The sequence below is a fragment of the Cetorhinus maximus genome, chromosome 29 (genome assembly GCF_964194155.1).
Source record: "Cetorhinus maximus chromosome 29, sCetMax3.hap1.1, whole genome shotgun sequence".
Classification (NCBI taxonomy): domain Eukaryota; kingdom Metazoa; phylum Chordata; class Chondrichthyes; order Lamniformes; family Cetorhinidae; genus Cetorhinus; species Cetorhinus maximus.
This window is the reverse complement of record NC_135907.1, coordinates 12524504-12551159: the sequence shown is the minus strand read 5'-3', so window position 1 is coordinate 12551159 and position 26656 is coordinate 12524504. Positions and strand designations below refer to the sequence as shown.

The 26656-nt window shown below is 44.9% G+C and overlaps 1 protein-coding gene across 1 annotated transcript in view; it reads left to right on the top strand.

The window, feature by feature from the left end:
• tmprss6 (transmembrane serine protease 6) overlaps positions 1-26656 on the top strand; it is a 70713-nt gene that overhangs the window by 10818 nt on the left and 33239 nt on the right. Inside the window, exons 2-7 of the mRNA XM_078531598.1 lie at positions 558-672; positions 13359-13501; positions 14217-14284; positions 17843-18000; positions 22160-22201; positions 24691-24895. Coding sequence (XP_078387724.1) covers positions 558-672; positions 13359-13501; positions 14217-14284; positions 17843-18000; positions 22160-22201; positions 24691-24895 — 731 coding nt within the window. The remainder of the gene's footprint in view (positions 1-557; positions 673-13358; positions 13502-14216; positions 14285-17842; positions 18001-22159; positions 22202-24690; positions 24896-26656) is intronic.

Sequence of the window (26656 nt, the reverse complement as noted above, 5' to 3'; positions counted from 1 at the left end):
GTCAATCAGCCTCTTTTCCCCTATCACCAAAACGTTACAACAAATCAAGGAGATACTCACCTGTAATACAGAATAGTCGCTTGCTGGTACAGAACTTGTGTATTGCTGAAAGGGGAGGCAGGCTATCAATGCTTTTCGTCTTGGACTCATCAGGACGGCTCACAAGAAAATACCAACAGTAAAGGAAACAACGATTTATACTGCATCATAAGAGAGTGCTGACTGGTTGGCAAGTGGGCTCTGATGGGTGGTGGCATTGCAGTATACGTTGTTGGTATTCTTGTGAATCTGTCCTGATGAGTGCAAGACCAAAAGATTTGACTGCATGGCTCTCTTTTCAGCAATACACAAATCAAAGAGAGTGGGTGAAAAAAATGTCAAAACAGAGTGTTGTTTGATGCTCCTTTCTAGCTCTTGCTCCTGGGTGTTTCTCACATTTAATCTTTAATTACGGGAGACTTCCTGGTTGGTTGGCAACCGATGGTGCGGCGAACTCAAAGGAACTCAAAGGATGCATGAACATTGCAGTGCCAATGATGGTTCTCTTTTCCCTCCAGGTGGCTCTGCCCATCAAAACTCCAGGAAGGAACAAGAGGACAATGATGCTTGTTTCCTTTATGCTAGCAGCTGTTCTTCTGGTCGTAATTGGGATTGTCCTCTGGTACTTCCTGAGTAAGTGATCTACCTGTTTCTGTCTGTCCACAGGAAAGAGTTAATTCCCAATGAACAGCTTCAAAGTTGTCATGAGGTCAACTCCCTTCCTGTTCAGTGACAAATAATTACTAACACACTATGAAATATTTGCAATTTTTGCACAATTTATTACACTCAGGTTCCCTCCCTTAAAGTTTTCCCCTCTTCCCCCCACCAAAGATAGTGGCACCCACTTTGTAGCATACCCCACAATGGGACATATCACACTGGTGGAGTACACACAGTTGGAGGTGTATTTTCACTGGAGATGTACAGATATGGGGGACATGAATATGGCAGGATGTAATCTGGGGGGTGTATACATACACATACAATGGGGGGTGTACACACACTGGGGGGGCATAGCCACACTGGGGAGAGTACACACTCTGGGGAGGGTACACACAGTGGGGTTGTACACATACTGGGGTTTTTACACACACTGTGACATAACCTTAAAATCAGAGCCAGGCCATTCAGGAGAGAAGTTCAGAAAGACTTCTTGACGCAAAGAATATTAAATGTGTAGATAAAGCAGTAGATGCTAGCTCAATTCGATAATTTTAAATATGAGATTGATAGATTTTTCTAGCTAAGGGCTTAAGGGATATGAAGCCAAGATGGGGTGAATGAAGTTAGGATATGGATCGCCCATACCAGGTATGAGAAGACATTGTAAGGGTGAATAACATGGGCTCCAAGCAGAACTATAGCTGAGTTGAGCAGAAGTAGTATAGGTGGGAGTGTTTACAAGTGTTCTTCCTTCATAGATTTATTTCTCTCAGCCTTTCATAAGGGGAGAGGGAGCTTACAGGCAGGGCTACAGGGGTCTTTGTGGTCTCCAGTATAGCGCCTGAAGCTCGCAGTCCCCAGGGGCATAGTGCGCTCTGGAGGAGGCTCCTCCAACAGTGAGGAGGAAAGGAGTCAGAGGAAGGCAGCTGTGCAGGGGCAGGTGCACCCTGCAGTCCAGGCAGGTGAGGGGCCTGCTGCTGCACAGGGGCCTGCACAAGACAGGCAAGAGTAGCAGGCACCCAGAGGCAGGAGGTGACACTATCCTGCAAACAGGGTGTAGAGGCCACGGATGACATACCTGCAGATGTCAGAGCACAAGTGCCTTCGAGGACTGCGTCTCTCCCGGGAGACAGTCACATCCCTGTGTGACATGTTGGCCGGGGGGATAGCTTCCAATTGAGTTGGTGGCCACCCTATGCCTGTCGTTTGAAGGTAATATTGGACTTGAATTTTTTGCCATCTGGGTCCTACCAGGCATCAGCTGGAGACCTTTGCAGCATCTCGCAGCCAGCAGCCCATCATTGCATCAAGGTTGTGACAGATGCAATCTTCAGGAGTGCCAATGAATTCTTCACTTTCAGCACAGACAATGCCAGTCTCACCAAGAGAGTCTGAGGCTTTGCAAGCATTGCTGGATTTCCCCAGAGTGCAAGGGATCATAGATTGCACCCATGTAACCATCAAAGCACTGCCGGATAGCCAGGGGCCTTTGTCAACATTCAGTCAATGTCCAGCTTGTTTGTGACCAGCAACAGAGGATCATACGTGTGTGTACCCACTGAGGTGCATTTATCTATACTGGAGCTAGGTGCAGCCCAAGGATGTGATGGTTCTTCGTATTTTCCTTTAAGGCTTCCTCCTCCCCCTTATAGGTTCCTCAAGGCTGGTGGCTGCAGCTGCCGAGGTTTCACCTTAGTGCAAACACGGATAATGAAAGTCACCATCATCATTTGAGATGGCTGACACACAGACACACACACAGACACACACACAGACACACACATAGACACACACACAGACACACACACACGCCGCTTCCCTGCCTCCCCCATCCCACACCTACAGCACAGTCGTTCCAGGAGAGAGCTATAATCTCACCACCCCATGGTCGTCCTCCTGCCTCTCTACAGCCAATGGTCTTACACCATTGGTTGTTGGCCGGATCCAACACTTCCTCCTCCTCAGGAGTTAATATGCCAAGGTTTGGCACTCCTCCACTAGTCCTTGACCTCTTGTGGGCAATATGTGTCCTCTTCTCCTGCAAAGAGAAAGGGACATTGTAATGCATCTTTTACTATCATTTGTATGCCCAACACGTCCGTGACCAACACTTCCCAATGATCCTTGCCATCTAAGAGGTCACGGACGTCAGAAGCACCCTCCCCTCCCGCCCCCTCCACTCCCTAAGAAAACCCCATGTCATGCAGTGTGGCATGTCAGCTTCAGTTCGCCTTCTGCACTCCACCAGACACTAAATTTATTCTTTCATGGGGTGCGGGCATCACTGGCAAGGCCTAATTTCCCTTGAACTGAGGGGCTTGCTGGGCCATTTCAGAGGGGCAGTTAAGGGTCAACCACATTGCTGTGGGTCTGGAGTCACATGTAGGCCAGACCGGGTAAGGACGGCAAATTTCCTTCCCTAAGGGGCCTGAGTGAACCAGATGGGTTTTTACGACAATTGATGATAGTGTCGTGGTCACCTTCACTGAGACTAGCTTTATATTCCAGATCATTGAATTTCAATTCCGCCAGCTGCGGTGATGGGATTTGAACCCCTGATTCCAGAGCTTGGTCTGTGCCTCTGGATTAGTATCCCAGTGACTTTATCACTCTGCCAACATTTCCTCCGATCCCGCACATCTCACCCTCAGACCCTCCCTTATAGATCGTCTGCAAAATGGTTGCACAGTCACCCTCGCCAATCGTCAGAGCTAATTCAGCCTCTTACAGCACTCGAACCTAGGCCTTTGGATGACCCCACGGCTGCTGACCTCCTCTGCGACCTCCATCGGGCTTGTTTGGGTCTGGCAGGGAGGCGTCCTCTTTCCATCGGTTGGCATGGGGACCTCCTGCCGATCACTCATAGCCTGTGGGAGGACTCACGGAGTTATCATTGAACCTCGGGGCCGTCCTTGGTGTGGGCCCCTCCATTTGCCCTGCCTCTATCCTTTGTTGCAGCTGAGGGTGTGACTGCTTCAAACTGAGCAGGTGGGGTTTCCTCCCCTGCGGAGCAGAGGTAGAATTGAGGTTTTTTTCTGAACACTTGTTATTCAGAAGCTCCCTGGCAAGAGGACATCGGTGCCAGAACGTTGGGTTCGTGACCCTGAAGCTTATCGCCCATTCAAAGGCACCCTGGCGCAGATTGGTGGCAGCTGCAAAGGGAATCCTGACTTGGGGGAGAAGCAAGAGTTGGCAAGCGTTCTGAATGAGATGTTGCTGGTACAATAGTCACCAAAACGGGAAAAGCATGCTCTTACCTGATATCAACGCTTCAATGTGTTTAGCGCTCCTCTTTCTACATTCTCCCCCAAATCAGGATTCCCTCTGCAGCAGCCACCAACCTGTGCCAGGCTGCCTTTAAATGGGTGGCCGTGGTAAGCTTCAGGGTCAGGAGCCCATCGCACTGGCACCGGGTGTCCCTGCCTAGAGCCTCGATTGGGTGTGGAGCTCCCCCTTTCCTGAGCTAGTGGCCGCCTTCCAGCAGATGGCAGCTATCTGGCCAAGGCCTGTTTTATTCAGCGTGAAGAGAGGGGGAGGCGTGGTGGGTCAGGAGTCCAGTCAGCCTCCCCCACCCTGCAGACAAACATACAAACAAGCCCCATGCTCCTAGACAGTGAGTCTTGGCAGATTAGGCGCATCACAGACGAGCTTGATCCCATGGCACTAATTTGAAGAGCAGCAAGAGAGACCTGGCCAATATTTATCTTTCAACCAACATCGCTGCAATAGACGATCTTGTCATTATCACATTGCAAACCCACGACCACTACCATCTAGAAGGACAAGGGCAGCAGACACATGGGAACACCACCACCTGGAAGCTCCCCTCCAAGCCACGCACCATCCTGACTTGGAAATATATCGCCGTTCCTTCACTGTCACTGGGTCAAAATCCTGGAACTCCCTCCCTAACAGCACTGTGGGTGTACCTATACCACATGGACTGCAGCGGTTCAAGAAGGCAGCTCACCCCCACCTTCTCAAGGACAATTAGGGATTGGCAATAAATGCTGGCCCAGCCAGCAACGCCCATATCCCATGAATGAATAAAAAGGAGCTTGCTGTGCATAAATTGTTTGCCAGGTTTCCCACAATACAACAGTGACTACACTACAAAAGTACTTCACGGCTGTAAAATACTTTGGAAAGTCCTGAGGTTGTGGAAAGTCACTATATAAATGCAAGTTCGTTTTTGTCTTTTGATCTTGATGGTGTGAGAGCTTTAACATGACAACAACAACTTGCATTTGTAAAGTGCCGGAGGTGGCGGGCGACCCCAGTGAAGGACCCTTTACGTGGGAGTCCTCCCGTTTACCATTGGGGGTCTGCTGTGGATGGTGTTGCATGCAGCAATCCCATACAATCGTAGATTAAGATGGTTAATGGACTCCCAGGTCACCTGTATTTTCTGCAGTGTTGAGGAGTCCATGTTCCGCGTTCATATGGACTGTTCAAGGTTGCAGCCCCTTTTTGATTATTTTGAAGGGGCTGCTCTTCGAATTTTGGCTGCATCTCAGCCCCATGCTCTTGATCTTTGGCCACCTGGTGCAGAGACCAATATGAAATGAAGCACATACACAAACAACAAACACAAAGTGTGCCTCTCCAACCAGGCCCTACTCCAGGCTAACATTAACATGGTAGCCTGCGCTGCACAGCTATGGGGTCCTAGAGTCATGTGATCAATCTGCTCACGTTCTCTGAAAGGGGTATTGCACCTTAGATTACCACATCCCATCCCCCTTCACTTGAAAGTATATTTTACAATATTTTAACTATTTACAAGCATAAACTATTCACAAATTCAGTCTCTCGGGAGGCTTTTTCAAACATGTTGAATGTTGTAGTTCTATGACTTCAGATGGTTTATCTGAGGCCTCCCTCTCAGGAGTAATCCATTCCCTGGGCTCCCCAATAGGAACCAGTAAGTTTGCCTCTTCGACACTCTCAGGCTCAATGGGTCCTACAGGTACTTCCATAGCAAGAGGAGTTCCTTCTATCTGTGGTGCAGACTCCAACAGGAATGTTTGGTGCACCTTTCCTCGTGGATCTGTTTCCCTTTTCCTGAGGCGATCTACAGGTCTCCTGATTATCCGACCTTCAACGGATATATGGTAGGACAGGGCTCTTGTCACTGCACTGACTTCACCTGATAGCCATTTGGGCCCCTCTCCAAAGTTCTTTGCAAAAACTGCTTCTCCTACAGTGAAGCTTCTTTCAAGACTGTAGTAATCGTGTTCATTTTTCTGGGCCTCCTGACTTCCATCCACCCTCCCCCCTAAGTTTGGCCTTATGAGGCTTAACCGTGTCCTGAGACGTCTCTTCATTAATAACTCCGTGGGGGCAATAACAGTGGTCGTATGTGGCGTAGTCCTATAGCTGAGCAGGAAATGTGATAACCGCGTTGCTAAGGAGGCCCCCTCTAGTTTTTTCATTCCAGCCTTGAAGGTCTGGACTGCCCTCTCGGCCAAACCATTGGGTGCAGGGTGGTATGGTGAGGTCTTGCCACGTGTTATGCCATTGAGACTTGTAAACCTTTGGAATTCCCCGATGGTGAATGCCGTCCCATTATCAGACACTGTTATCTGTTGTAAGCCATGTATCACGAAACTCTAACGCAACCTGTCTATGGTGGCGCAGACATGAGTGATTGCACCTCGTATACATCCATCCATTTGGAGTGAGCAACATTGTAACCAAAAAATGGCCTCACGTAGTCAACGTGGAGGTGGACCCATGGCCTTCCTGGCCATTCCCAAGGATGCAGTGGGGCAGAAGGAGGCAATTTCTGCACCTGTTGGCACTGCATGCACGTCTTGACCATGTTTTCAATTTAAGTGTCCATCCCTGGCCGCCATAAGTAGCTGCGCACCAACATTCTCATTCTGGAAATGCCGGGGTCAGCGCTATGCAAATCTATCAATAATGGTTGTCTTCCTCTGGGAGGCACAATGACTCTCGCCCCCCCACAGTAAGATGCCAGCCTGGCAGGTGAGCTCGTGCCTTCTGTTAAAATAGGGCTTCATTTCATCCAACTTTGGCTCGTTAGACCATCTCTGCAAGACTTGTTCCCTGACGTGAGACAAACTGGATCGTGGTTTGTCCATTCTCTGATCTGTTTGGCATTCACCGGTGATGAATCTAGAAAGTTTAGATGGGGACGTTCACATTACTGTCTTTTAGAGGTAATCAGCTCAGCACGTCAGCACTGGCAATCTGGCTTCCTGGCTGGTGGATAATAGCATATCTGTAAGCAGCTAGAATCAGTGCCCACCTCTGGATGCGTGCCGAGGCGATTGGGAGTATTGCCTTATCTTCCCCAAACTAGCCTAGTGGTGGCTTGTGATCGGATACAATGATGAAGTGGCAACCGTGGATGTATTGGTGGAATTTCTTAACACCAAACACATTGGGTATCTTCGTTCTGCCACACTGAGTGTTCTTGAGACGTAGCCAATGAGCCATTCGGAGCCATCTGCCATCTGGTGGGAGAGTACTGCCCCCATTCCATACAGCGACGCATTGCAGGTTAAAATCAATTCTTTCTTTGGGTTGAAATGCACCAACAGGGCCGATGAATGTAGTAACCGCTTTCCTGCTGTAAAAGCCTGTTGTCGTGGGGCTTGCCAAGTTCACCTGTGGTTTTTCGAGTGACCTGTATAATGGAGCCAGTACTGTTGACAAATTTGGGAGAAAACTACCGTAGTAGTTAACAATTCCCAAGATGTGGCATTTTTCGGGGCTGGTGCCACATGAATAGCTCTCACCTTGTCTCCTACTGGGTGAAGGCCCTGCGAGTCGACCCTATGACCAGGTAAATAATTTATTTTGCTTGGAAGATACATTTTTTCCCTTTTCAAGCGTACTCCGGCTTGTGAGAAATGCTTCAATACCTCTTCCAAGTTAGCCAGGTGTTTTTTATCAGTTAGTCCTGTTACTAGGACATCGTCGAGATAAACCATCACATGGGGTAGACATTGGAGTCAATTTTCCATCGTCCATTGGAAAATGGCACAAGCCGAAGAGACTCTGAAGGGTAACCTGGTATACTGGCATAACCTCCTACGTGTATTAATAGTCACAAAATCCCGAGAGGCCTTTTCTAGCTTGACTTGCTGGTAAGTGTGGCTCATGTCGAGTTTCGGATATGCGGTTCCCCCTCCCAGCTCCCAGGAGTACAATTCATCAATTTTTGGCATAGGATGCCTGTCTAGTCTGGCTACTTTGTCAACTGCAATCCCTGCATATTCGCACACTCTGGTCAGGCTTTAGTACTGGGACTATGGGCACTGCCCGTTTGGAAAATTGTACAGGTTGTAAGACTCCCAGCCTTTCCAGCCTGTCCAATTCAATATCCACTCTTTCTCGTAATGCATAGGGGACTGGCCTCACCTTCAAATATCTGGGAGTTGCTCCAAGATCCACGTGGATTTTGGCTTGCAACCCCTGAATCTTACCAAACTCTTCCCTGAACACAGAGGCATATTTCTGTAATAATTCTAGCAGATCTTTCATTCTGAGTTGGAAAATCTCCGTCCACTCCAACTTTATTTCCTTAAGCCAGTTCCAACCAAGTAGAGTTGGACCCTCCCCTGCTACCACTATCAGGGGTAGGTTAGCAGACTGGCTTCTCTATTGTACTGGAACCTTGCATATACCTTTTACTGGCATGTTTTCGCCAGTATATGTCTTTAGTCTGGCATCTATTAATCCAGCTGTAGTGAGTGTCCTCCATTCAGATACTTAAACGTTTGTTCCCCTATGACTGTCGTGGATGCATCTGTATCCACTCCATTCGAAGGGGTATTCTGTTGTCTTCTACTGTCACGTAGATTGGCTCTGTTTTACCCATTTTTAAGTTGTGTAGCGAGTATGAATCTGACTCTGTTTCTTCTGGCTCTTCCATTATATAAATTTCACGATTTCTGCCTTATTGTTTGAAATTTGGCCTCAATCTTTCTTTCAGGATATCGCATAATGTGCCCTTTGCGATGGCCGTAGAAACACTTGGTTCTTTTAAATTGTTGTTCATTTGTAAGCTGTCTGGTTTCAGTTATGAATGTGGTTTTTATCCGTCAAGCCATTGCTTTTTGCTGGTCTGTTAATGGCGGCTGTTTCCTGCCTTTCCACAGGGCCCTGCGTTTCCACGCCATTCTAGCCAGTGCCTCCCTCTCAACGTAAAGAACAGCACCATTTTGTGCTCCCTTGATTTCTCCCAAGTCCCTGAACCACACTCTCCAATGCAAGCGCCAACTCCAGCACCTTGCTGAAGTCTAAATTTGTTTCTGACAACAACCTTTCTTGAATGCATCTTCGTTAACACCACACACACTAATCGGTCTCTTAACGTGTCACTAATCGACATTCCGAACTCACAGTTGCTCTGTCGATTGTTTTAAGGCTGCTACACAGCAAGCCACTATCTCTCCAGGGGCGCGACACCTCGAATTGAATTTAAAACGCCGCGTTGTTACTGAGTGTTTCAGCTGAAAGTGGCTTTTCACAAGATTTACCAACTCGTCAAAGCTCTTGGAATCTGGGGTTCCCCAGAATGAGGCCGAATGTTTTACTGCCACACGTCGATCAGGGAATCGCCCACCTCTGTCATTGGCCAAAAAGAAAAACGCAAGGCGTTCAAGATAATGTGACCAGTCATCAGTGGTCTGGTCAAAAGGTTCAATGCGGCCAAATTGTGGCACACTGGAGGGTGATAGCTTCAATGACCTATGGTGAAGGCTTACAATTGTACTGTACTTACAATCGGCCTGCAAGGTACGGCTGATTCACTACAGTTGAGTTTTTGTGTCTTTCCTTGGTGTCATCATGTTTTGCCTCGTCGCCAGTTGTTATGTTCTACTATGGGGCTGCTTTGCTCGCGAACCATTTGCACGTTTATCTGATAGCAGGTGAGTCGATTATAATATACTGCAGGCACAGAGACCAATATGAAATGAAGCACTTACTACTTATTTACACAAACAACAGAGCACTAACATGATATGTGCTTCTCCAACCAAACCCAACTCTAGACTAACATTAACATGGTAGCCCGCGCTACACAGCTATTGGTTCTTACAGTCACGTGGTCAATCTGCTCACATTCTCTTAAAGGTGTATTACACCTCAGATTACCACAAGTACCTTTAATATAATAAACATCCCAAGGCTCTTTACAGGAGTGTTGTGAAACCAAATTTGACACTGAGCCACACATAAAGATATTTGGCCAGATGACCAAAAGCTTGGTCAAAAAAGTAGGTCTGAAGGGGTATCTTAAAGGAGGAAAGTGTGGAAGAGAGGCAGAGAGGTTTAGGAAGGGAATTCCAGAACTTTGGGTCTTGGCATCTGAAGGCATGGCCTCCAATGGTGGAGTAATTAAAATAGAGGATGCTCAGGAGGCCAGAATTGGAGGAGCACAGATATCTCAGAAGGTTGTGGGGCTGGAGGAGATTACAGAGATAGGAAGAGGTTAGGCCATGGAGGAATTTAAAAACAAGGATGAGAACTTTAAAATCGAGATACTTGCTTGACTAGGAACCAATGTAGGCCAGCAGGGAAGGAAGATGCGTGAAGCGTGGCTTGGTGCAAGTTCGGACATGGGCAGCAGAGGTTTGGATAACATCAAATTTGCAGAGGGCGCAATGTGGGAGGTCGGCCAGGAGTGCATTGGGATAGTCGAGTCTACAGTTAACAAATGCGCAGATAAGCATTTCATCAGCAGATGAGTTGAGGCAGGGGCAAAAGTCAGGTGACATTATAGAGTTGGAAATATAACGTGCATCCCCTAAGATGTAACATTACGTAGGTTTTATTTTAGTCGCGATCAATAAATATTTTCACATTAAACTTGTGACAAATGCCAGTGATGCTCATGGTGTGTTACTTGTTTTTGACATCATTCCACTTTGTTTGTCAGGCCATTAGGGTAGACAACCGTGGAATAAACAGCCAAAGTTATCCCTTTGGGATGTAGAAAGCAGGTGTGAGTCACTGAGCATAAATTACACTCGGCTAAAGTAAATCAAAAGGCCCATTCGGATTTGCATCACTGTGGTAACCAGCAAACGAGGGAGACTTTGCAACCACTCAACACCAAAATAACTAAGTGGCTTGTTGTGATTATTTAGCTGATTTGTTGTCCATGAGACAGCGGGGAGGCCACAGGTGGGCAGACAGCAGAGCAACATGGAGTTGCCAAATTCTCCTGGATTGACTCTGGAGTCTTCATGGCTGAAAGACTAATCTCCAGGTCACTGCTACAAGAAACGTCTGGGAGAAAAATCATAGTGTGTTTATAAAAAAAAGATTGTGCGTCTTCTTTTTTCATTTACTTTGAACACTTTCACTTATTGAAATATTAGAGAAGGGGCTGTTTGACTGGGTAGGGACCATTGGAGGCAAGAGGTCATGTGGTGGAATCTCTAAGAATGCTTTAACCAGAGTTGGTAACCCTGGATCCAATGTCCATGCAAACTGCTCATATCTTGCTCACCGTTCATAAATGGTGGCCATTTTGGGTTAACAATGGTCATAAGAAATGCTGGAAACTCTCAGTAGTTCAGGATGCATCTGTGGAGAATTCAGAAAACCTGTTTCACAGCCTCACATAAATGAAGAGGAACTGGTCATTTACATCCTTTTCAGTCCAACTGGCAGCTGGACTAAAAATTCTGGCTGGATATATTCCTGGAGGTTCTATCGCGCGGCCCCCTAGCCTTTTGATGGCCCAGCCCCACACTCTCACCATTGGTCACCCATACTCATGATGTAGTACATTCCCCTACCAACTGGAAAATGAATCAATTCCATACCCAGTTGGATTAATCTTCAGTGCGAATCAAACAGGCTTTCTTTTCCCCGCTTCCAATAAAAATCATGAGGGAGTTCCGGACAGAGTCGAGAGTGTGAAATTGTTCCCATTGCTGGAAAGGTTGAGAACCAGAGGGCACCGACTTGGCAAAAGAACCAAAGGCAACATGAGGGAAAACATTTTTATGCAGCGAGCAGTTAGGTTCTGGAATGCAGTGCCCGAGAGAGTGGTTTTCAGAATGGAATTGGACATTGACAGGCATTGACAGAATGGGCCGAATAACCTCCTTCTGTGCTGTAATCATTCTATGCTTATATGGTTTCAACAAATGAATGAAAGGTTTAAAAGAAAATGGGGAAATATGACTTTGTTTAATAACCCGAGGATTTTTCTCCAGATTTTGACTCATAGCAGTGTCCAGGTCATTAATCTTTTAATCGGGATTTCAGTTTAATGGTTGCGAGGCTAGCCAGTCAAATGGAGGCGGTCTCTCCCCTGACTTTTAGGTGAGGAGCAGAACCACCACGATCAACATAAAGTTCAGCCCTTGAGACGTAGTTTTAAATATAGACCAAAGAAATGAGATATCTCCTCATGCATAAAAATCCAAACCGCTGGCCTAGGTACATTATTGGCTTGAGTTAAACTGAAACTTGTGTCAGTACTTGTTTTATAAGCTTGTTTTAAAAAAAAAATAAAAGAATAGTTGAGGCATGGCTAGGATCACTTGCAAGCAAGCAAGACAACAGAGCACTGGCATCTATTTCTAGAGAGATAGAATTGGAAAGCAGAGGAGTGTGTTAAACTTGTATTGAGCTTTGGTTATACCGTACTTTAAGTGCTCCAAACAGTTCTGGTCTCCATACTATAAAAGAATACAGACACATTGGATACAGACACATTGGCAAAGGTAATAAAAAAAATATTTACTAGGATAATACCAGCAAGCAGAGATTATACCTATCAGGGAAGATTGAAAAGACTGGGACTTTATTCTCCGATAAGGGAAGACTGAGGAAGCGTCTTCAAGGTTATGAAAGGGTTTGATAGGGTAGACATAGAAATATTTCTACTTGTGGGTGAGTCCTGAACTAAAAGGCATGAATATGATAATCACTAATAAATCCACTGGGTAATTCAGGAAAAACTTCTGGAACTCGTTACCACGGGAAGTAGTTAATAGCATAAGAAATGGGGGCATGATTGGGCCATTCAGCCCCTCAAGCCTGCTGCACCATTCAGTAAGATCATTACCGATCTGATCTTGGCCTCAATTCCACTTTCCTGTACGTTCCCAATAACCCTAGACTTCTCCATCGTTCAAGAATCTGTCTTGAGTTGAGGCGAGGTGAATAGTTTCCTCCAGGAGTAGCCACACCCCTAGCCAAGCTGATCCAGTACAACTACCAGCAAGGTGGAAAATTGCCCAGGTATGTCCTGTCCGTAAAAAGCAGGACAAATCCAACTCGGCCAATTACCACTCCATCAGTCTACTCTTGATCACCAGCAAACTGATGGAAAGTGTCATCACGAGTGCTATCAACTGGCACTTACCCAGCAATGACCTGCTCACCAATGCTCAGTTTGGGTTCCACCAGAGTCACTTGGGTTCCAGACCTCATTACAGCCTTGGTCCAAACATGGAAAAAAGAGCTGAACTCAAGTGGTGAGGTGACAGTGACTCCCCTTGTGAACAAGGCAGCATTTGACCAAGGCATCAAGGAGCCCTGGCAAAATTGAAATAATTGAAAACATCAAGATGGGGGGCATGTTGATCAACCAGGATATCTGGCCCCGTCCAATGAAAACCTAACAAAAGCTTTCTTTTTAATCTTTCTCTCAGTTGAAAAGCCGAAAGTCAACCAACCTAAATTCCCGGTAATCTTTGTGGCAAACCTCCATATATTGAACAAAGACTTTAACAACAATTATGCAGACAAAGCATCTGAAGTGTTTGAATCAGCGATGAAGGAGGTTGGTGAAAAGGTGAGCTCATAAAAATGTGTTCATTTGATTGTTTTTTTTTTAAACTGCTAGACAAAATTCACCTGTTTTAAACTTTAATGGGGAATGTCACTTTGCAGTTCTGTAAAGTCTGCTGGATGGAATTGGTGGGTAGATTATCAGATCGTTTTCGCCGATTAGGATGCGCAAAGAGTGCGTGTCAGGAAAATGGGTGTTGATCCGATACCTCAGAGTTTGGCCTAGTTGGTCTCCCCGGAGCAGCAGTCAGTTAATGATCTTGAAATAAGGCCTTGCCCACATCGTTTAGATGTCTACGTAATTTCCTGGGATCTTAGGGCAGCATAGCTCTCCTCCTGTCTATATAAAATAACACCTGAGCCTTCGCGGGCCTGCCGTAGTGCAATATACTGCAAAAACCCTTGGCTATTTTAGAACCCCTTTGACTTGCTTTTTTTTTTCATTCTTAATTTCTTTCCCATTTTCACTTGGTTGGCCTCTGGTGTTTTTCTATTCCTATGTCCACAATGCACAACTATTGATTCCATTATTTACCAGGAGTTCAGTGGCCTCGATTTTAAACTCTCGGCTGACTGTCTGCAAGGCACATGCCATAAGGCCGAGAGTGGCATTTCTGGCGCCCTGCGACTGCTGCCCGGTCCTGTCAGCCCTGACACTGGGAGTGACCTGCAACAAAAAGAGTGACTGGCTAAGTTTGGTTCAAATGTTTCTCTTTTAGGTCAAAGAAGCTTTCACCTCTTCAGCCATCAAATCGTACTACAATAAATCGAAGGTCTTCACTTTCGGGTGAGGAAACGTTTGTTTCTTACATTTCCTATCTTCCAACCGTTAAATACTGAAGCCACAGTATAGCTGGGTTGACACCATCTAACATGGTATGTGATCAGAGATTGGTAACCTGTGGCTCCAGAGTCCCATGCAGCTCACCAAGAACTCTTGTGCAGCTCCCAACCTTGATCAATCAAACTCATTTTTTTGTCACGATCAATTTTATTAGAAAATAGTTATCTCAATCTCTTTCTAATTTTAAAAAGAGACATCAAATAGCTAAAAAAAAAAATCCCCTCGACAATGGATATTTTAACAGATAACAGCTAGAGGTTGTGAAAGGTTTAATCACAAAAATATGAAATTCCATCGAAAAACTTGCTCGAATCAGAAGTCATAACAAGTTACAGATGTGCTATTTTGCCAGCCGAAATGACATCGTGAGCCATCGCGTTAACGGCTTCTGCTTTGCCTGCTGTCCAATCACAATAGACACTCAAAAACATTGATGCTCATTGAAAGGCTCGGTTTGTTTTAAAAAACTTCTATTTACATGGTACTTGTGAGAAAGTATCATTCAGTTAAAACTTCTCTGTAAAAACCTTTTAAAAGGGTGGTGATAATCATATGCCCTCTTTAGTCGACGCTAATACATTCATGTTTACGAGCATCAGTAAAATGGTGTTGCATCGAAATCCATAAATGTGTATCTGTCTTGTTTGCATTATTATTATCATTTGAGTAATAGCATTGCAGCCCCTAAAGTATTGCATTTTTGAATAGATTTTTAAAAGGGCTCTTGTTTTTAAGGTTGCTGACCCCTGCCCTAGGTCTGTGTGTGGGATAGGGAACAACACTCAGGCTCGGTATTTAGGCAGGTTTCCTGCTTTGAACCATTATCCAGTAACTCCCGTTGTAAAGTGCTGCGGTGGACACTTGATGAGGACTGGGCCAGGTTCAGTTCAACGCTTTCTTTTGTTCAACAGCCTCATAGAATCACAGGACTGTTACAGTCCAGGAGGAGGCTGTTCGGCCCATCGTGTCTGCACTGGCTCTCTGAGCATTTTAACTTAGCGCCAATCCCCTGCCTTTTCCCCGTAACCCTGCACATTGTTTCTATTTAAATAATCATCAGATGCCTCAATTGAACCTGCCTCCACCACACTTCCAGGCCGTGTATTCCAAACCCTAACTACTCGCTGCGTGAAAAAGCTTTTTCTCACCTCGCATTTGCTTCTTTTGCAAAACACTTTAAAACCGTGCCCTCTGGTTCTCGATCCGCTTACGAGCAGGAACAGTTTCTCCCTGTCTACACTGTCCAGACCCCTCATGATTTTGAAAACTTCTATCAAGTCTCAAGTCTCCTCTTAGCCTTCAATGAAAACAGTCCCAACTTCTCCAATCTTTCCTCATAACTGAAGCGTCTCATCCCTGGAACTATTCTCGTAAACCTCTTCTGCACTCTCTCCAATGCGTTCACATCCTTCCTAGAGTGTGGCACCCAGAAATGCGTACAATACTCCAGCTGAAGTCTAACCAGTGTCTTTTATAAGTTCATCAAAACCTCCCTGCTTGTGTACTCTATGCCCCTATTAATGAAGCCTACAATACTGTATGCTTTAGAAACAGCTCTCTCTACCTGTGCTGCCACCTTTAATGACTTATGTACATATACACCCAGATCTCTCTGCTCCTGCACACCCTTTAGCATAGTATCCTTTATTTTATACTATCTCTCCATGTTCTTTGTACCAAAGTGTATCACCTCACACTTCTGCGCATTGAACTTCATCTGCCACCTATCTGCCCACTCCACCAGTGTGACAATGTCCTTTTGAAGTTCTACACTGTCCTCCTCACAGTTTACAATTCTCCCAAGTTTTGTGTCGCCTGCAAACTTTGAAATAGTCCCCTGCACACCAAGATGTGTATATATATATATCCACTACAAACCTTCTTCCAGCCCAAAAAATACCCATTAACCATTACTCTCTGTTTCCTATCCCTCAGCCAATTTTGTATCCACAATTTTGTAGCCCGTCAACAATCACTAGCTGGTTAGGCTGGGCACTAAAGGGTGTCTGTGAAACTTTATCCCATGATGTCATACAATCTCTAGGAGGAAAATTCCTTCAAACTCAGTCACTCACCTTCCCTCTCTGCAAACTTGGTAGAACGGTGATCCATCAATCCATAAGGAAAAGTGACATTTTCCGATGCTGGGATTAGTTGTGATTTTACAATTTTAAACATTTTATTTTTTTTAAGTCAACAAGACGACTCAACACCTTTATAGGGAGTGTAAAGGGTCAGCTTGGCTCCATTCTGGGGTTGAGTCCCACAGCAAAGCTTGAGAACCTAACCCTAGGCTGATCCTCCAGTGCAGCATTGAGGAAGCGATATTAAGCCAACTGGATGTTCAGCTAGGTGTTAAAGATGCACCTGATTGAAGTTGAGTAGGAATTCTCCTCACACCCTGGTCAACTCTTCTCCCTCAGAGATTGTTATAAGAGCAACTTCAGCTGAAACGTTCACTCGTATTTTTGTTACCTCTAAACTCGACTATTCCAATGCTGAGAGGCTGGCCTCTCACCTCTGTAAACATCAATCCATCCAAAGCTCCGCTGTCCATATCCTAACTCACACCAAGTCCTGTTCACCCATCATCCCTGTGCTCGTGGTCAGGCAATGCCTCAAATTTAAAATTCTCATTTTTGATTTCAAACCCCTCCATGACCTCACCCTTCCCTATCTCTGAAGCCTCCTCGACCCTCCAAGATCAATAAATAACTCCAATTCTGGCCTCTTGAATATCCCCAATTTTCTTTGCTCCAGTTTCGGTTGTCTTGTCTTCCCCTGCCTGGGCCCTGAACACTGGAATTCCCTCCCTAGACCTCTCTGCCTCTCTAGCTTGCTCTCTTCCTTTAAGATGCTCCCTAAAACCTACCCCTTTCACCAAGCTTTTGATCACCTGCCCTAATATTGCCTCGTGGCTCAGTGTCAAAGTTTGTCTATTAATGCTCCTGTGATAGGCCTTGGGGTGTTTGGCTCTGTTAGAGGTACTATCTTAGGGTTACCAACCCTGCAGGAATTGAAGATCAATCCCTGTGTGCAACCCTGGAGAAAAATCATCAAGACATTGAAAAAAGATTGTTTTTCTTGTCATTTTCTTTGAACATTTCTCTTTACCAGATATAAAAATATTGAAAATGGGGAAAAAAAAGGCTGTTTGGCTGACAATCAAGCATCATCCAATTGGGTAATGAGTCTTTTTACTTTCCACTTGGTGTAGGGAGGCAGTGTGTCACAAGGATGGATGTGTTGGCCGACTAATGGCTGGAGCGTGGGGGCAAGTCATGTGATGAAACCTCCAGGTTTCATTTAATCACAGCTGGGAAACCTATGCTATGTAACACAAGTTTTTGTTGGTATTGAATAAATACAATTTTTTTCTCCTTTAAAGTCCGTGCTGTGGAGGGAATTACACCTGGAGCAAGGAATCCACAGGATTAGATGTTTAATATTTAGTGTTGCTCGGAAATCAACCCTCTCACAAATGCACTTCTGTCCCAACAGTAAAGGCAGTCTGTTGCCATATTTCTGGATGGATTTTCGAGTAACAGAACAGCAAAAGAAAAATCTGACCACGGACTTGGTGAAGTCAACCCTCAACAAACATTTTCTGACTGAATCAACTGACTACCAGATCAGGCCAACAGCAACCTTTATAACCAGTTAGTAGTTCCACATTACGTCCCGATATATGATTTCAGCTACTGTCCTGTTAGGCAAGATTGTTAAAAGTCTTAAAGATATTAATTAGTCAGGGTTATAGAGTCAAGGCGGGTAATATGAGTTAAGAGGCAGATCAACCATAATCTAACCGAATGTTAGATCAGGCTCAAGTGGCTAAATTATTGGGGGTAGATGGGAATGTGGAAATCGAAATACAAGATGATCAGCCATGATCTTATTGAATGACGGAGCAGGCTCAAGGGGCCAACTGATCTACTCCTGTTCCTATTTCTTACGATATTACTCATGTTCCTGTGTTTCCTTCTTACTGACTTGGACATTTTTCCTTTGACCCTTCCCTTATTCTTCAAATTTCCGTTTTGCTCTTCCCACTCCTTCTGGGGAGATAGACGGCTTCGTCCGTGCCTCTGTCAGAGCTGATGGGAAACTGGTGCTTTGCAGCCCAACGAGAGGCCACAAGAGTGGCTCATGAAAGCATGCACATTGAGAAAAAGGGAACTTGGTTCGTTGTAGCTGCTTTGCCCAGTGACCATTTACAATACTCCATTGATTGAAGCTATGAATTAAAGCTTTCAGAAAGATTCTGCAAGTTTTGTTCACAACCTTCCAAAGGCAGATCAAGCCAAACTCTCGAATATCTCTCTAACCCAACAGCAAACATTATCGATCCCAGACCAGTTAGTTCCCTTCTGTTGACAAGACACTGCCATTGTCCCAGTGTACTCCACGCAGCTTAGAATTATCTCTGTAAACATTTATTTTAACTGTCGACCTGGATTTTAATCAGTTACTTATCCAGCTCTTTTTGAAAAGTTTTGGTTGATTCAACATCCTGGGGGATACCATTGACCAGAAACTGAACTGGACTAGCCATATAAATGCTGTGGCTACAATAGCTAGTCAGAGGCTAGGAATCCTGTGGCAACTAACTCAGCTCCTGACTCCCCAAAGCCTGTCCACCATCTACAAGGCACAAGTCAGGAGTGTGATGGAATACTCCCCACTTGCCTGGATGAGTGCAGCTCCCACAACACTCTAGAAGTTTGACAGCATCCAGGGCAAAGCAGCCCACTTTATTGGCACCCAATCCACAAACATTCACTCCCTCCACCACCAATGCATAGTGGCAGCAGTGTGTACAATCTACAAGATGCACTGCAGGAACTCGCCAAGGCTCCTTAGACAGCACCTTCCAAACCCACGACCATTATCATCTAGAAGAACAAGGGCAGCAGACGCATGGGAACATTACCACCTGGAAGTTCCCCACCAAGCTACTCACCATCCTGACTTGGAAATATATCGCCGTTCCTTCACTGTTGCTGGGTCAAAAGCCTGGAACTCCCTCCCTAGCAACACTGTACCTACACCACATGGACTGCAGCGGTTCAAGAAGGAAGCTCACCACCACCTTCTCAAGGGCAATTAGGGATGGGCAATAAATGCTGGCCTAGCCAGCGAAGCCCACATCCCGTGAATGAATAAAAAAAATTCACCATTAACCACTTTGGCTTCTGTGAGGAGAAACATTCTTTTTCATTACAAGTCATTCAAATGAATATGGAAATGCAGAAATATAAAAACATCAAGACAGGAGATAAGGCCATTCAACTCCTCGAGCATATTCTGTCATTCACTTAGATCATGGCTGCTCTGTATCTTGACTCCATCTACCTTGTTTCCATAAGCCTTAATACCTTTATGTAATGAAGGTCTGAATTTTCGCTCCTGGGTCAGGTATGCAGAGTCGGGACATTTCCTGGCTCTGCGATCCCAACCCAGGAAAATGAGATTTGCAAGGTTGGATTTTTGTTTTGGGGTGGGCGGGCTGGATTAGAAGTGGGGCCCGCTGCTCCTGGAATGAGTGCGGAGACTGCCGGGTGTGGAGGCAGGCTGAGCGGAAGGCTGTCAGTGCAGAGGCGGGCTGAGTGGAAGGCCTGCCTCTTCGCACCAACATTTTGTTGGAGTTATAAAGAAAATGAACAAAACTATAAACAGCCCTCCAACCCTCACACTCCCTCACCTGTCACACAATCCCCATACCCCAACAATGCCAATCCATTCTGACTCATGTCCCTCAGCCACCACCCCTCCATCCCCATGGTCCCTAATAGCCTCCATACCACCCTATGCCCCTCTATCCACCCCCCATGGCCCCTCATAGCCCCTATGCCAACTCATGCCCCCCTCTTGCTCCCTTGGCCCTTTATAGCCTCTATGCCAATTTAGAGCCAACTGATGTGAACCCATGCCCCCTCCAACCCCTTTCCCTTATTCCTCCATGCCAACTCACCTAGTATCCACCACTGACAAACTTCAGGAGCCAAGCTGATACAAAATAAGGTTATGTGTCTATTCATGAAATCATTATTTAAAAAAACACTCTGATTAAATTCTTCAATACATTGAAATTCATTCAACTAATCTCTTATGAAAACAAACATTTCTATTCTATCCACTTGGAGCGTAACCCACTGTGATAATATTAGGTTGTAAAATTATTCATGCAGCACAAATCCTGTAATGATAACAGTCTGGCTTATGTCAACCGACAGAGTGAAATATCAAGCACTGATTTTTTTTTAAACTCCACAGAGTTAAATCCCTTGACAATCTTGACAGTTTCAATCAGTTTTGAAGTTTTTTGACAGTCCCAATGAGTTTATGCGCTTTTAACACACAATCATGTCTACTTTTAACATAGTAAGCCACATATCATCCTGACTTGGAACTATATTGCTGTTCCTTCAGTATTACTGGGTCAAAATCCTGGAATTCCCTCCCAAACAGCGCTCTGGGTGTTCCTATAACACATAGACTGCAGCAGTTCAAGAAGGCAGCTCACCACCACCTTCTCAAGAGCAATTAAGGATGGGCAATAAATGCTGGCCTAGCCAGCGATGCCCACGTCCCATGAACGAATAAAAAAAAAGCCACTGTATTTAAGTGGCTAATTGAGACATTAACAAGACCCTATCTGCCTGCTCAGATAAACATAAAAGATTCCAAAGTATTATTTCGAAGAAGAGCTGAGGAATTATCCCCAGTGTCCTAGATAACATTTATCCCTCAATCAACATCACAAAAGCAGATTATCTGCTGTTTGAGGGAGCTTGCTGTGTGCAAATTAGTTGCTGGTTTCTCTACATTACAAGTGACACCTTAAAAATACATTATTGGCCATAAAACACTTTCAGACACCCTGCAGATCATGAAAGATGCATGATAAATGCAAGTCTTTCTTTATCCTTCCAAAACTTCCTATTTATTACAGCATTCAGTTGTTTTTCAATTGAGTTCAATCTCCTGCCTTCAACCACTCTCCCCAATAACCTGCTCCAGCTATTAATCAGCCTCTCGGTACAGGAATACTAATTAACTTCATCTCCAAATGTGCCCTGCCTAACTCTGAATCTGGACCCCCTTTCCCTTGTGTATCTGAAAGTACCATTCTGGGTCAGCTTTCTCTGGCCCATTAAATATATATTGTGCATCTAAATGATTCTTCTCCATCATTAGCAATGACTTTTAGCTGCCTGGGCCCTAAGGTCTGGAACTCTCTCCCTAAACCTCTCTGCCTCTCTACTCTCTCTCATACTTTATCCCTCCTTATAAACCTACATCGTCTACCAAGTCACCTTCCCTGATATCACCTTATGTGGCTCAGTGACAATTTGTTTTTGTCCGCTGTCGCTCCTTGAGATGTTTCTAACTCTGTTAAAGGTAATAAAGAACGTGAATATTGCTGAAAAGAGAGACATGTTGCCGAAGGTTTTCGTCTTGCACTCATCAGGACAAATTCAAGAATGCCAAATTTCAAACACAATTTATACTACAGGCGAAAAGGGTGCTGATTGGTTGGCAAGTCAACTCTGATTAGCCGAGGCATTGCCATTAGGTATTCTTACATTGGTCCTGATGATTGCAAGATGAAAAGATTCAGTAACATTTCTCTCTTTTCAGCAATATGTTAAAGGTACTATATAAATGCAAGTTGTTGTTCCTTTTTAGATGTCTCTTTTAAGACTGAAACAAGTAATCACTCACAGATCTTCTCTCAGGAATTATCCTTTGTTGCCTCCTCTGTAACATAATACCATTGACTTTAATTAGTTATGTCTTTTTTTTATTTTACAGAGATATCAAAAGTAGATTTGAAAACCTTGACAGCAGCAACAGGTAATGGATTCAAGAGTCCATGTTGTGTCAGTTTGAAAGCTGGCGCTGAGCTACAACACTGCAATTCGACTTCTGAAAAGTTCTATGCAACTTTCATGCGCTCTTCACCTGTTAGTGGTGGTTCCAGCTGAGTTACGTTTCTAGTGGCCTCATCAGTCGCAGCCCTCTTATACCTACCTGGGTGGTGTGTCAGCCTTGGCACAATGGGTTGCACTCTCATCTATGAGTCAGAAGGTTATGGGTTCAAGGCCCACTCCAGTGCAGTACTGAGGGAGTGCTGTACTGTTGGAGGTGCTGTCTCTCAGATAAGACATTAACCTGAAGGCCTGTCTTCCCTCTCTGGAGGATGTAAAAAAAAAAATCCCACAGTGCTATTTTGAAGAGGAGAAATGGAGTTATCTCCGCTGTCCTGTCCAATTCTTATCTGTCAATCAACATCACAAAAACAGATTATCTGATCATCAGGACATTGGATGCCACATTTGCTACATTGGGGGCAGGTGGAATGTGGAGTTAAGGCCACAATCAGACCAGCCATGATCTTATTGAATGGCACAGCAGGCTTGAGGGGCCTAATGGCCTACTTCTGCTCCTAATTCATATGTACATTCCAACAGTGACTACACCTTGCGATATCTTGTGGATAAATGCAAGTCTTTCATTCTTTCTGGAGCCCACTTCACCCTGTTTGATCAGTGGTGTGATGGAAAAGCATGGGGTTTTTCTGATTTCACACCCAAGCATTTGATTATGGTGTGTGGCCTGGCGCAACGGCCCCTCTCATTTTTAATTGCTCGCGTGGCTCGTTTGTTGCACTTGCGTGGTACATTCCGGAATGCTGTCTGGCTGCGCACCCACACGGCTTAGAGGGAACAGTGGGTTGGAGTTCAAACTGGTATGTTGCTTTGATCTGTTAACTCAGCCCTGACTAAACCCAGGCATACTGGGATTATACTCACCAGGAACAACTGAACAGGCTGAGGTTCTTTCTCTTTAGAGAAGGGTGACCTGATGGAAGTATTTAAGATTATGAAAGGGGGTTGACAGGATAGACGTAAAGAAATTTACACTTGTTGGGGGGGGAAGACCAAAACGAACAGTCATAAGCATAAGATAGTCACTAACAAAATAAGGAAATCAGGAACCACCTTTTACCCAGCAAGTGGTGAAAATGTGGAGCTCACTACTACAAGGAGTATTTGAGGTGAATACATTTAAAATATGATGCATTTTAAAATTTAAAATGGATACCTTTAAGGGGAAGCTAGATGAAGGAGAAAAGAATAGAAGGATATGTTGATGGGATATGAAATAAAGAAGGGTGAGAGGAGGTTTGTCTGGCAAATAAGCGCCTACAGAGTCCTTTTGGGCAGAATAACCTGTTTCTGTGCTGTAAGTTCTATGTAAATCATCATATTCAAGGATACTTATTAGTCGTTGATAGGGGGTACCTGCACAGGATAAAGCAGAGTGATAACTACGGATTTAAAGGATTAATAAATATTTGGAATGAAAGAGTAGATTTTCTGTTCCTAGCAAAGTGGCCGGGTGTTTGCTGAGCTCCTGTGTCACCTGCTGCTATTTTCCAGAGTTGGACAGCTTAAATACGAGTACCTGACCTAACACCTACCTGTAGTCAGATCTCACTCCAGCAAGCGGGTGTGGGGGCGCACGGCGAAAGTGGGTGGCGGGGGCGTGGAGCTGGTGGGGGTTGTTGGGGGTGCAGGGGTGGGGGGTGTGGGAAGACTGGGGGAGCGGTGGGTTGGGGTGGGGGATAGTGGGGAGGTGGGGGGTTTGCAACACAACCTATCCTCATGATGCGTGGTCACACGCTGATACCTAGGGCATGGTGGGGTTGGTTACATGATTGCCACTCTGGATGAACTTCAACTTAAAGCATTTTAAGACTCCTCTACTTGAATGACACATAATAGAATAGAAGGGCTCAGAAATCAGAAGCACATTAATTTTGATTTTTTTTTGCAACACATTTTGCAAGACACCTTGGCATTAAAGAGCATGAAGGATCTACGGGAGGGCAAAGCAGAAGGTCCAATCTTGTTGTTTTACCATTTACTCACTACCACAAGATCAAATATCATCATCAACAATGTCCAAAATGCACTTGCAGGGCAACAATGCAATGCACAATCCTGGCATCAAAAAGCTGACAAATTGAGTCAAGGTTTATTTTACATATTGTAAATAAATGCTAGAGATAGGTGGGCATAAACTCCTTGGTATTCCGAGAGGAAGAAACAGTTCAGACCAGTACTCTTATTTCCCAGTTTTTAACTGGTGTTCCATTTTAAGGTATACCAGACCAGTTCACACCAGTATTCTTCTTTCCCAGCTTTTACTGGGTGTTTTTTTTTGTTCTGGATAAGCCTGAGGCCTAGCTACTCCCTCAATTTCCTGAACCTACTGGAAATTTATGGGATCGTATGCTCTCCGGGATTGACGGTTCCTTTCTGTTCTGTTTCCTTTAGGCTGCCACAGTTACAGCTACATCCGCTCTGAGCGAAGCATCGTGCTGAATGGACCCGGATCAGACTCCAAGAGTTGCTTCTGGCACCTCCAGGGCCCCAGTGGCCTATTAATCCGACTGCGGGTGGAATGGTTGCTCATTGGCTGTAGTGACTGGATTGCAATCTATAACCAGGTTGCAACCACCGACAAAACACTGTTAACTTCGTGAGTCGTTTAGCTTTGTTTTCCACACTTACCTGTGGGATCACATTTCTCCTGGTTGCCATGGGAGCGGAAACTGTAAAGACAGCTCTTTATAAATTGCTCCCTTCTGATATGCCAGGGATAAAAGGGTCCAGTCATGAGGACGGGTTGCACAAACTAGGCTTCGAGAAGATTAAGGGGTGACCTGAAAAATTAGAGTTATCGATTGTTCAGGGTGATGTCAGAAACCTGCTACCAGATTCCAGTAGCAATCTGGAACTCCCTCCTCCAGAAAGGCTGGAGGGGCCAATTTGAAAATTTCAAATCTGAAACTATTTTTTGGTAGCTAAGGTTATTAAGGGTTACGGAACCAAGGCTGAATTCAGGAAGTTATGCTAAACCTGTATCAAACCTTGGTTAGACACACTTAGAGAACTGTATGCAGTTCTGGTCACCACATTATAAAATATAATGGGGCACTAGAGGGTGCAGAGAAGACTTACAAGAACATAAGAAATAGGAGTAGGCCATTGGACCCCACGAACCTGCTCCGCCAGTTAATAAGATCGTGGTTGATCTGATTGGGGCCTAAACTCCACTTTCCTGCCTGTCCCCCATAACCCTCGACTCCCTTGTCATCAAAAATCTGACTAACTCAGCCTTGAATATATTCAATGACCCAGCCTCCACTGCTCGCTGGAGGAGAGAATTCCAAACACCTACGACCCCCTCAGAGAAGAAATTCCTCCTCATCTTAAATAGGAGACCCCTTATTTTGAAATTCTGCCCCCTAGTTCTAGATTCCCCCAAGAGGGGAAACAACCTCTCAACATTCACCCTGTCAAGCCCCCTCAGAATCTTATAATGTTTAAGATTGCCTCTCATTCTTCTAAACTCCAATAAGCATAGGCCCAACCTGCACGACCTTTCCTTATAAGACAACCTCTTCATCCCAGAAATCAACCTAAAGAATCTTCTCTGAACTGCTTCCAATGCAATGCAGTGTACGTCCCTCCTTAAGTAAAGTGACCAAAACTGTACACAGTACTCTAGGTTTGTTCTCACCAATGAGCTGTACAGTTGTAATAAGACTTCCCTACTTTTATACTCCATCCCCCTCGCAATAAAGGCCAACTTTCCATTTGCCTTCCTAATTACTTGCTGTACCTGCATGCCGATTTTTTGTGATTCATGTGCAATGATACCCAGGTCCCTCTGTACCAAAGCATTCTATAATCTCACACCGTTTAAATAGTGCTGTTTTTTATTCTTCCTGCCAAAGTGGGCAACTTCACATTTTTCCATATTATTCACCATCAGCCAAATCTTTGCCCACTCACCTTAACCTTTGCAGACTCTTCGTATCCTCCTCACAATTTGCTTTCCAACCTATTTTCATATCATAAGCAAGTTTGACTACAATACAGTTGGCCTCTTCCTCCAAGTCAAATAGTTGAGGCAAATAGTTGAGGCCCCAGCACTCCACTAGTTACAGCTTGCCAATGTGAAAATTATCCCATTTATCCCAACTGTCTTGTTTTCTATTACTTAGCCAATCCTTTATCCATGCTAATACATCCGCCCCCAACACCAGAAGCTCTTATCTTGTGTAGTAACCTTTTATGTGGTACCTTATCGAAGAATGATAACAGAAATGCATGGGTGTACATATCAGGAAAGGATTGACAGGCTAGGTCTTTTATCTCTGAGGAAGGCTGATGGGAATAGAGATTTTTTAAATGATGAAAGGTTTTGATAGAGAGGATAGAGAGAGAATGTTTC